The sequence below is a fragment of the Mugil cephalus genome, chromosome 13, assembly GCF_022458985.1.
Source record: "Mugil cephalus isolate CIBA_MC_2020 chromosome 13, CIBA_Mcephalus_1.1, whole genome shotgun sequence".
In the NCBI taxonomy this organism is placed as follows: domain Eukaryota; kingdom Metazoa; phylum Chordata; class Actinopteri; order Mugiliformes; family Mugilidae; genus Mugil; species Mugil cephalus.
In genome coordinates this window covers 11,888,830-11,901,279 of record NC_061782.1, presented here as the reverse complement: position 1 = coordinate 11,901,279, position 12,450 = coordinate 11,888,830, and the positions used below count along the sequence as shown (strand labels likewise).

At 39.8% G+C, this 12,450-nt stretch overlaps 1 protein-coding gene across 1 annotated transcript in view; it reads right to left on the bottom strand.

Moving 5' to 3' along the window:
• Positions 1–2,154: 2,154 nt before the first annotated feature.
• Positions 2,155–12,450, bottom strand: part of khdrbs2 (KH domain containing, RNA binding, signal transduction associated 2) — a 93,142-nt gene continuing 82,846 nt past the window's right edge. Inside the window, exons 9-11 of the mRNA XM_047602140.1 lie at positions 7,342–7,424; positions 5,654–5,712; positions 2,155–3,957 (exon numbers count right to left, since the gene is read on the bottom strand). Of these exons, the coding sequence (XP_047458096.1) occupies positions 3,863–3,957; positions 5,654–5,712; positions 7,342–7,424 (237 nt within the window). The 3' untranslated portion in view covers positions 2,155–3,862. The remainder of the gene's footprint in view (positions 3,958–5,653; positions 5,713–7,341; positions 7,425–12,450) is intronic.

Sequence of the window (12,450 nt, the reverse complement as noted above, 5' to 3'; positions counted from 1 at the left end):
AAGACCTTTCACCACTTGTCCGCTTCTTCAGTTTCGAAGGACTGGTGGGAAGTTGAGGTCTAAATAGGAACATCTGATGGTGTAGCCCATAGACTGTCTACAAAGTGTCCCCTCTTTCCTTGCACTGGCCAAAGTGATGCTATTTTCCCGAGGATATGGGCAACGGCATCTTGTGACTTTGGATCCACAATCTGCGGATATCGATTTAGGCAAGATAACGATGTACCGATATCCCACATCCTGTTTCTGTAGCGTTAAATAACTAAAAACTGATACTGACAGCAACCATCCTTGAAAAAAAAACAAAACAAAACATTATTTGAGTGTATTTTAGTGTTTAAGTTGTGGTGTAAGTCCCTTCCGCTAACCTGTAGTAGGTGGAGCTAATGACCTATACTGCAGCCAGTCACCAGGGGGAGCTCTACTTGCTTTTGCACCACTTTTGGGAAGCATTTCTGCCTCCATCTTTACACCATCTATGGTGTGGCCCATCAGACACTTCTTTGACTAGTGTTCATTAGCGACCAGATACTTGCACTTGATGTATATTAAAGTCCACTTGCCTTTCTTCTTTAACATTTTTGGATATACCGTGACCTGGATGGCTGAGAACCTTCACAGACATCACTTGTACATGTATGAGCCGAGAACTCAAGCCAGCTGGTCTGTAGGTCTCAGGGGAGACTCGGGGGAAGGAGGAATGTGGAAATCCGGGAAAGCGTGTCACTGGACGCTAAATTAGCATACGCCCCCAAGTGCTCGATGACTCATCAGCATTTTTTAAACTATTTTTCATGAAATGACTCAAAAATATAATTTCTAACACCTACACCATTGCTTTTGTTGGTGTAGATACTGACATACAGGTAAAATAAAGTTCCAAAAAGACTGTCACAAGAGAAAAATACTGTCTTTGCTAACTGGCTGGGCTCAGTGATTGAAGCCACAAGAGCGGATGTTAATTACGTAAATGTGATGGACGCAAAGTACTATAATTTGGAGAGACTGATGTGACAGCGCAACTACAATCATCTCCGTCCACTCACCTGTCATTATCTTCTCTGCTGTGACCAAATCACACTACAGTCAGATTCTTTATCTACAGGGAAGAACAAAACAACGTTACAAACAGTGCACCAATCCTCCATGTCCACAATAAGAAGCAGACTGCATGCAGTCTAAAGTGTATGCAACACATATCACACCATTACATTCCATCACTGTGAAAAAAGTAAACCAATTCAAGGTATTATAAGAGCGAAACTTTATGAGAAATTTATTTCTATCACTGGTGTTTAGTTTGCCGAACATTATTTTAGTGTCTTTTATTAAAAAATTTATTCTTTCTTTTATCACAGTTTAGCTGAATTCCTCATGGATCTAGTTAGAGATGGGAAGGGATTTTAATTCAGCCGTGCATTTATTTTGGGGTTAAAATGGGCAGGTTTACTTTTTTTAAGTGGAGGTTAGCAATTTGACGATTAAATTAGGATTATTATTATTAGGGTTACCTGCTTAGTGTTTAGTCTTCCTTTCAGTCCCGTGATCTACACTCTTAATGAGAGTCAGGCTTCAGGGGTACTAATCACAAAAGAGAGTTCAGATCGCTAAATGGACTTCAGCTTTGATGTTTAAACCTGTTACAGTGCATATACAGGCTTTCTGGGGTTAAATGACAGAAATGCAGAAAGAGGTTAGCAGATACATCAGTGAGTTGCAGATAACAAATGAGTGTGAATATCTTGATCCTGCATGGCCCATTATGCTCTTCACGAGCCAGCTTCTAGTGCTGAGAGTATTTAAGGCATTATTATGATAATATACGAGGACTTCTTACCTCTTTAAACTCCATATCATTCTCAGAGTCAATCAGTGTCTGTTTAATGATGTAAAACTTCAGAAAATGGATTAAAAAAAGAAATGTATTAGTTTTAAATTAAAAAAAAAAAGGAAAAGGTGATCAAATATTCGAGGACGATTGTGCATTTATTTAGCAGACGATTCATTTGGGACAGGTGGGAGGGTTTTCTTTATGAAACGAGTTAGCTGTTACCTGAAAGCAGACGTTTTAGAAACAAGAAACATTAACAAACTGCAGAAAAATACCAATTTAAAGCTCCACAGGCTGTTATTTAGAAAGTCTTACACACTGCGTTGAGGTTTATGCCGTATTTATTAAATGCTTTATGTACAAAGACAGGGTACACACAGAACAAAGCACGCATTAGAAATTACACACTGTACATCGTCGACTGCTTTCAACTCAGACAAAAAGAAAGTGTTTTGCACGATCACGATGTCACATTTTGTATCATTTAAAATCACAATATAACCTAGAGGGATTTTTTTTTTTTTCCCCTCACGTGGTATTAACTCAGTTAGATATAGAAATCAGCTGCGGGGAGATTTCTGGATTGATTTAGATTCTTAACATTAAACATTATTAACAGAAAGGTTTAGCTCATTTAAACACTCATCTTCAAGGATTGGCTTCCATTTGTTGAATTTAATGGAGTTTATCATGTTAGTTGTGGTGCGTGTGCGGTTCTCTGGCTGCGTGTTTTTAGAATAAAAAATAATTTGTACGTGAACAGATCAGTAAGAGACAAATTAACACCAAAACTGCCTCGGATGTATTTTTAAGTTAGCCTTAATCTCACAATTTCACACACAATGGAGAAAGGTTGAGGGTTCAAAAAATAGTTTTTAAATTTGAAGGGAGAATCACATTTGTCATGCGGGGTTTAGAGGCCACTTTTTCGAATTTGGAAAAAGTGACAATAGGGTTTGAATAACTATTTAAAACTTGCAAAAAGTGCAAAAGTAATTTCACCCTGGAGAAACTATTTTCGCACTTTCCCGGTAAACCTATTCTCGGTGCGGTGCTCATTTTACGTGTCTGTTGGTGTGTCACAATAGACGACAATACCACGATGAGATGTTTCACAGCCAAACAAAAGACTAACATGTCTGAAGTTTTTGCCTCCTCTCCTCGCTCTGACAACATTTCAAGCAAGTTGTGAAAGATAACGCAGCTATTATAGTCTCTCCGTCAAATCAATTAGAGGCTGTGATTGCCTCATCTGGTGCAGTGTGCAGCCAAAGTTTGACTAGTAAACCCTAAAGTGGCAATCTCAAAGACTCTCATTGAAAGAAGAGTTTCGATTTATCACTGAACGAGGGAATATTAATTAGCGTTATTATGAAGTGAGTGTCTGTTGCTATTTTCTTTTTAGCATTTTGTTAGAGCAGATCAGTTGGAAATGCTGCAAAGAGTAATGGAAGAAGAAGGAGCGACTACAGTGAGCTGTTAGATGAAGAGCTGCAGAGCTGCCAGCCTCTCACCACGGTAACAGACTCCTTCCACTACGCTCAGCTTTAAACCAAACCAGGGTTGATTGCATAATTATGGAGGAAGGTCAATTATTCTTTAGTATCCTGTGACTTGTTGAGTTAATAAGCATGTCTTTGAGCTTTACTTTAATGATCTTTAATGATCGTCCCATCACAGACAATAAATGGAAACCACTTGATCACAATCGTAGACCTACACATCTCATGTTTAATGTCAAAAACCTGAAATAAGTGGCGTTTTGAGGGGGTGGTGACAGAGGCGGAACGAAGGGAATTTGAACAGCAAAGTTAAACACAACCTCCCCACATGTGGAGGAGCACGTTAAATGTCTATTTCCCTCGAATGTTTAAAAGAAAAAAAGACTCAATCCAAATGAGAACATACTGCAATTATGTTTGGATTTATATGCTTAATGTTTATTTTCTTTTTTTGTGGGTTATTTTCAAGATGTCAAAGAGAAAAAAAAGAAAAAGTTGGGAACTGGGATGTCACGTATCTGGAGCACCTTCAGTATCTGCCGTAGGGATGTTTTCTGTAGCCCCCTCTTGTCAGCCGTAAAACAGGGGCTTTGAGGCTGGGTCGGGTAGTCGCCCACTCCTCCTCTGTGAAAAAAGCAGTTACAGAAACACAAAGTGGAGAAATGTCACATCGAACAGAGTCACACTGGTGAGTAGGGGTGTTCCGTACTATCCTCTCAAAATCCATTCCACCCAAGACCAGGAAATTTGAGCGAGAAAGTTATATCCCAGGTACTACAGGGGCTTCTCTCCACGGAAAATTAATTTCATATGCTCTTTGCCCTTTGTTGGACCAGTACTGAGATCTGACTGTCACCGGCGCTTTCCTCAGAGCCAAATTACATAAAGATGGCCACCTCTGCTGCATGGCACATTGCACTGCTTCCAAATAAGAAAGTGTTTATGAAGCAGAAAATCAAATCATTGCCCCTTTGGTTTTGGTTTGGTCCGACCTCAACACCCCACTGCACAATTCATTGTGCTGAAAATGAGTGAGCCCGCAAACCTGCTGTGACAGCCAGCTTTTCATCGCTCTCACGAAACCACCCAGCACCTCCACTTCTGATATTTTTACCGTTTTTTTCCTCTAATTGAAGCCACATATTGAAGTTTTATAAGTGTTACTTAACGGTTTAAGTAGACTCAAAACATGTTTAAAAAAAAAATAAAAAATCTAAAAACAACACCCCTATGAGCGGTTTGGAAATACAACATTGGTTTCTTATTACCTGAGTACACAGCAGAGGTTGCCGGCTGATAGAAACAATTTTCTGGAATAAACCTTTGAGGGCACAAACCCAAAAGGCAGAAACACTCCACCTCCACTGGTTAGTCCCGTGAGCTTCCACTGGCACATTTACTGCTCCAGTCAAATGCAGCTCGCAGCCAGGAAGGCAGACGGGGTGATGCATACAGGAGTGGCTCCCTGGGTGAGGATGATTACAAGCGGGCTGCAGCCACAAGGCTTCGTCTTTGTTTCTCAGCTGTGACCCACCTTTTAAATTCCAGTGGAGCAAAAGCCAGGACTGTGCAGTCAACACAGCACTTTTTTCTTATCAGATATTCGCTTTAAAAAGGTCCAAGGATGTTTTTTTTTTTATTTTATTTTTATAAATGATTTACTCTTCAAATAATCCCTTGCCTTCACCCTTTAATAAATAGAATGCAGATGACTTCAATTTTGTGTGAAACATCACTGGAGATCGGAGCACAGATGCTGCTGGCAATATTAGTCACAAACACAATATTGATGGTATTGGTATTATAAAAACCTAATACAGAACTTTTCCTGTAGCGTTGCAGATAACTATTATCTGCATTTTCAATTAATTTTTCAATCAGTTTGGTCTAAATGAAAAAAAAAAAAAAAATCGTCATAATGCCCAAGGTGACATCTTAAAATTGCTTTTCTCTGTCTGGACAACAGCCCAGGACTCAGAAGAATTTTATTTTATGTTAACATCCCACAGACAAATCAGCAGTTCCTCACATGTGACAAGCTGAATCAGAGGATGTGTTGCTTGATGAGGCACTTAAAAAAACTACTTAATTAATTGGCATCTTCTTTTTGTTGTGGATTGACTAATCAAATACGTTTTCATAATAATAGTTGCACCTAGATAGATAGATAGATAGATAGATAGATAGATAGATAGATAGATAGATAGATAGATAGATAGATAGATAGATAGATAGATAGATAGATAATTCAAAGTGAGAGAAAGGATAACACATGAGAACAGGTGGATCTTCTTTTGAGGAGCGAATATTATGTACTTACCATAACTGTTGTAGGATTCATCGCTGGGTCCGTGTCCGTATTCGTAGTACTCTGAAATGCTGAACCAGACAGAGTGGAAACATCAGATGAAATAAGTGGAGTGAAATGCAGGGTAAAACGTTTCAAATATATATACTGTACAAGTTTGCATTAACCTAAAATCTTCTACCAACAAAACATCTAACAACATGCCGCTTGCATCTTTCCATACTTCCCTACGGGACCTGTTTCATTCCACTCTGAGCTTACTTGTTCTTTCCAGAAGACACAGACCTTTAAAAATGTCACATATATAAATATATATTTATTTCCACATCTATAAGTTACAGCAAACCTTACTCAAAGAGGTGTAAATAAGGCACTTTTCAGGGAGTATGTGAAACTGTGGATTAATACTTCAGTGAGTGTTTACTGCAGCAAGATTGTGGATGTAAGATTAATGCATAGGTCTTCAACATGGGGTCTGTGACCCCTATGGTGTCCGTAGTGCTACTGCAGGGGGGTTGATTAGACATTTTTACATATATATATATTTTTTAATTTTCCCCCACAATTTTGCCTCACAAATTTAAACATACAAATAAAGAAAACAACTAACTAAATTAACATAACATTTAAAAATGCCTAAATGTTTTGTCATTAGGGGAACCTGACAGAGTCAGACTGTAATATACGGCATTAGTAGTGGCTTACTGTGTACTGAAGGTTTAGATTGACCTAAGATGCTAAAAAAATAATAATATTTCAACCTGTGTATTATTTGAATAGCTTACTATTCAACGCAAAAATGATAATAATAATGTATATTTACAAATAGCACTAGTTTAATAAAGAGCACATGTAATAGGTAGGGGGTCCCTACTTAATCTCTCAATCAGTTTGAGGGTCCTTGGTCTGAAAAACATTGAAGACCCCTGGATTAATGCATTAATGCAACTTGGGAATGATCTGGAAAAATGAGTTCCTTACTGGAAGAAGTATGGAACATTAGTTCCTGAGCTGTTCACGTGTTACAGTTCTGCCACTTACAGGCTGCATGTTCATTCTGCTTTCGCTCTCTTGTGCACGAAGCCTTTTAAGCCGATGTTTCTGTGACTGAGACGCATATGTTTGAAATTAATTGGGTCATGGCCTCCAAGTCGTTTGTTGTCCTAATACTTTAAAGCTCATAAATGCACCAAAGCCTGACAAACGAGTTTGGAAGCTCAGAAAATGAGACAGTGGATTAACATTATTTATCCCCCTCTCCCCCCCGCACACACACACACACACTAGCCATGATTTAAGTTGGTCAAACAATGTTAAAATTCACAATAATTAATTGACGTGTTCCAGATGGGATCAAATGTAAGCAAAAGAAAATATATTTCCTCCCTCCATCCATATGACATTCAAAACATTTCTAAGTGAGTCATCTATTTATTTTTATTTTTTTTTGGAGTGGAGGGCATCTTTGCTACATGCTTGGACACACAGACAGCTCGTTGGTAGGATGAAAGTCATTTGGCTTTTAAACGGGACTTCCTGTTGAGATATACACTAGTGATGACCCATAAGGCAGCTGGTCACAGTGGACCTTACGCATGTTGTATTGTATACAGCACAAGTACACAGATGGCGACGGCAAAAAGCTTCCTCTAGTTTCTCCAGCATTTGTGCGCGAGCGCGCGCGTGTGTGTAAACATTACCTCTTTGACTGATTGCTGTAATTATCCTCATAGGCTTCGTAACTCTCGTCATCATATTCTCCACCATATCCATCATCGTAGCCCTGCAAGGGAACCCAGCAGTGAGCATTAAAGTTGACGCGCCTCCTCATCTCTATCCAGTCTAACTGGTTAGAGATGAATTTTTTTTTTAAAAAACAAAAACAATCAATGCTTATTTCCACAGGCAAAGTTATTACTTAGAGTTTGTTATAAGAGAGGAAACAGAAGGGAAAAAATGAATGTCCAACAGGGATTATTGATTAAGGTTTGCCGGGGAACATGTCTCACTAGTGGAGCTTAATGGACACCCCTCTGAGTCTCAAACTGCAATATGGATCTAAAGTATTGATAAGTAGCTGCTCGGGAAACAAGCACAAAAGCCAGCCAATAGCTACGGTCGTGTTCAATAACAATAAAAACGGCTTAACAACATGGAACCCACAGTAAAGACTTCCAACACTTATTCAGACACATTTACAGTCGGCTGTAAGCACAAGCACAATAACAAAAATATATTTTGCACATCTATAAAACCTGTATGTTACTTTTACTGTAATATTTCTAATAGACACATAGAAATGACAGTTTTTACACCTCGTTCAACACAAACAATTCACCCTTCTATGATTCAGGGGCCGTGTTAGATGGGAAAACTGACAATAAGATGCCAATTTGTTATTTTTTTATCCGCCAGTGACAGTGTTATTCCTTTTACAAACCTCAGCGCTCAAATGATCTGCTAATCCACTTAGTGACTGTTTACATCTGCAGAGCACTCTTTTTCTTACCATACTTACACAAGTAACCTGGTTTTGGATCCATCCAAGTAAACATTATAACTGAGTTAGAAGCAGAAGCCACAGCGGAGCCACTTAAGAGGCTCGTATTATTAAATCCTGCAATATTAAATTGGCTAATGTGGCATGTTAACACCACGCTCCTTGTACTTTAGTGCTTTGTCACCATAAATCATTTTGTGATTGCATAATATCAGGATCATCAGTTCATTCCTGTGTATCAGACATTGAAGGTCGCAGCCTCTTTTCAACTTTTTATTACTTGTGGACTCAAGGGTGTAATTTCCACTCGAAACAGGGTGGACATCTCGTTTGAAAACCCTATTTTTTGGACATCTTGCTTTCATAGTTTCCATTGATTTACTCCTAAAATCCTTTTTAAACTGAACAATGTCCTTTTGCTGTCCAGCTGCCAAATGCCAGATCAGGGAGCTGATCAGAATGTAGATACGCTCGTCAGAGTTGCTTTCAATTACGACCGTGCAGTCTGAGCGATTAAGTTTTATGAGCTGAGGTAAATGCTTAGTGCACTTTTCCCCCCCTGGGTTTTGCCTCTAAGGAAACTTTCAGACTGCCCTATCTACTTGGAATAGAGTTTGGGAACAAGTACTTGGTGTGTACCTAGTTAAATTAAACTCAACTTAGCGTTGTTGCCACGGAGGCTGATTAACAGACTGATGCAAACACACCAATCAGCCCCAAAACATCATCCACTATTTTGGTTCCCACTAGCAAATTCATTATGTTGATAGCGGACTTCCATGACTGGTGCAGAAGTGCAGCTTGTCAACAGGAAAGGCAAGCAACTGCTTCTGGGCCCTTGGCCTCGAGGGCTGACAAACTTAAAACTACAACATTGTGCTACGTTTTCTATGACAGTAGGAGACCTCCCTAATGGGCCCCAACATGACACAACTGTGCAAACTGAAACATCTGGGGTGGGAATCGTCACCTAGGCAACCAGAGCCTAGCATTGTCCATTAGCTTGTGTCATATGTGGCTTTATACCATAGACTGTACATAAAAGATGAACAACAGAACAGGGCAGGACTGGACAGCTCCTCCAAAGTGAAGCCAAAGCAAGTAGAGCTCCCCCTGGTGACTGGCTACAGAATAGGTCGTAAGCTCCACCTCCTCCATGTTAGCAGTAGGGAATTGGGCCAAACTGAAACAGTAAAGCATAGTATTTCATAAATATACAGTATATCATAAAATAATGCTGGTGCATGTCCATTTAATAGGAAATAAATAAGTGAATAAGGTACAAATAGGTACAGTGTATAATCCAACATTTCTGTGTAACTGGTGGAGGCGGATCACAGCACAGTATTAATTAAATAAAAGCGCGAGTGAGTCTAGAGGAAGTGTGTGTCGGTCATTGATGATGCAACTCCACTCTCAGACAGAGCTGCACAGACTCTGTCTCCAAACTCACAAGATGTCACCGCCCACAACCTGATTCTAGTTTGAATTCTCAGTTTGACCAATGGAAAGAAGTAGAGATGTGTCATCCATGTTTTATGCAGTCTATGCTTTATTCCAGAAATCGTAGTTTCACCTCCTGTAAGTCATTTATGGGTATTTATGTATTTTTTTATAACGAAGCTAGAAATGATCATCGACTGAAGATGCGTAACCTTGTATCAGGGGCCTCAGTTATTACATACAACACTGCAGCAGAGAAGAAGAGCTTTACAACAGCAAATTAGTCACCAGTGTTATATGGTTTTTCCGAATGTAAGACGCAAATCACTTTAAAAGCTCTCAAACATGTACATTCATGATTCATTATTAAAGCATTAGGAAAGTATTGAGTGCCTGGCTCTGACTTATCACTGCATTTCCAGGGCCTTTAAAGCACCGTGGAGCGAGTTTGTGTGTAATGTTTATTCATGACAGAATGCATCAGGTGGTCGATTCATTTCCAGATAGTAAAAAAAAAAAGAAAAAAAGAAAACTTATAATTTCAACCACATTAACTAATGAATTAATAATAGAAATGCTTGAAATGATTGTAATGTATAATTAGAGGGTAGATTTCTAACAAAGACTCGAATTTATTTTCAGATTTCTTTTTGTATACAAAAATCACTTCAGTGAATCTAATACTGTGCTGCAGGGGCACCAGGTGCCCAAAGAACACACTGGAGACACCGTCGGCAACTCCAGGCTGCCGCGCACATACTCAGCCTTCCCAAGGCAACGCTGCCTCCAACTCTCCACCACCTGCACTCATTGTTGACTGTGAAAAATGAGAGCGACACCCTTTATTTTGAATGCACGTATACATATTTCTGTAAAGTTGCTTAAAAAAAAAAATACAGAGCTGTGACTGACCTCCAGACTTCCACTTGTTTTAATTTCAGGAACTGTCTCTTTTGCCACAGCTGCTGCAGACATTAGTCACTCACTGCCTCCAAGCTCCACACGAACATTATGTAAATCAATATTCATGAGAAATCTCCACTGACCACTTATTGTTAACAGTGAGAGTGAAGTCAGTGGAACTTGAGGCCCATCAAAGGTTGGATTTTGATTTATAAAGAGGAAAAAAAATATATAAGCGGCCTGTTAGACTGCTATCAATACGTGTGAATGCAGGAAACGGCATTCATCTTTTTTGGAGGTGCAGGGGTTAAAAGCTTGTGACCTCCCCACTTCTGAAATCAAACCTACTCCTTGAAGAAAGCACTTCAAATTTATTCATGACTGAAAAGATAATCAGTCTCAGCAGACCAAAGGTTCACATAAACAGCCTAACCTGAAACCTGGAGGAAGGCCAAAGTGTGCGCACAAGAGCAGCCCTTAGCTATTGTCCCCTCTTGTAATTGCTGGATCTAGCTCATTTAAAGAGATTTAGTGCACTTTCAAACGCTTATGATTCTTTGTCATCCCAATCTAATCTCTTCTAATCCTTGCTATTTCGAATCAGGCTCCACCGAGATGCACGCGAGGGCTCGGTTCATTTCAGGGATCGAATAAACGTCTGAAATCAGAGGAGCAAAATGCAGGGAAAGCTTCAACGTAGCCGGTGCGTGCCAGGCGTGGTTTCGACAAGCTCTATTATTCCTCTGTGTCTGCCTGTAACAATAGAGGCTTGCATTAGGTGTGGTGTAATGCTTTGTGACACAAAAGCAGAGACGTCGCGGTGAAGGACATGGAGTGCGGGCAACAGAAAAGAAACTACATTTAAGACATTTTCTCAAGCTCCTGCCGGCTGTTGCTGATTCAAACAGCCCTGGTAGCCTGTGTGGTTTTATTTGTGTGAACACGAATTTGACTAAATTAAAGTTGGGGATTATGTCAGGGATTTAGTTGTTCAGGGGAGCCTATACTTCTCGTTTCATCGGAAGAGTATTTTCCCTACAAAGTCAGAGTCAAAGATCTGCAGTAATTAAACATTTTGTCAGCAATCCCATACGGAAAGCTGCTCTACACTGGATCACAACTGCACTGTGGGGAAACGCCACCCAAACGCCACTCGGGTTAATTTTTGTTTCCACTTCCTGCTTCACTTTGGAAAATGGCAACTGAAACTTTTGCCGAAATTTCGCCTAACATAAGTCATACGAATGTTTGTATCTCCGAACCTCCTCAGTTAACCTTTTCTCCGTGTGTTCCATCTTTATTGATAGGAAACAATTGCATGCTACTACCAAGCGGACCAATGACGGGTTATGTGTTCTGCGGCGTACCGTCAGGGTCCATAGGCCATAGCTACAGCATCAAACTGACAAAGAAGTCTGAACCGTCTATCAGTCTGAACTATTGCCTTTGGTTAAATCCACATTAAACCTGCAGGTGAATTCATTTGATCCCATCACAGTCCGGCTTACTGTTTGTGGCTGTTCTCTCAGAAGATGTGTGCGCTCGGCTCACGGTAAGGAACGTATTGATAAAGCTATCTCGGTGTCACGCTGCCGTTGACATTTCCAAACACAGCAGCTGTCTGGTTTGTGCTTCAAATATAGTTTCTAAAGAAATGTGTTTCTATGTCTACGTGTGTTTTGTAGAACTGTGAGTCACACTAACTTTTGACTTTTCATTTTGAAAATCTATTTCAGCTGGCATATACAAGTACAGCTTACACTGGAAACAGCAATACTTGTGGAGCAGTAGTGTCTTTTTAACTGCGTTTTCTATTTCCCTCAAATATCTTTCACTGTCTTGTGGGTCAGTTGGGCTTAAAAGATGCCATGCATACACAAACCGTAGGGGAAGGGGAATAGTTAAATGAGGTAAGTGAAGTAAACTCTATATGAACAGTCCCTTCTTGAAGTATTCACAACCT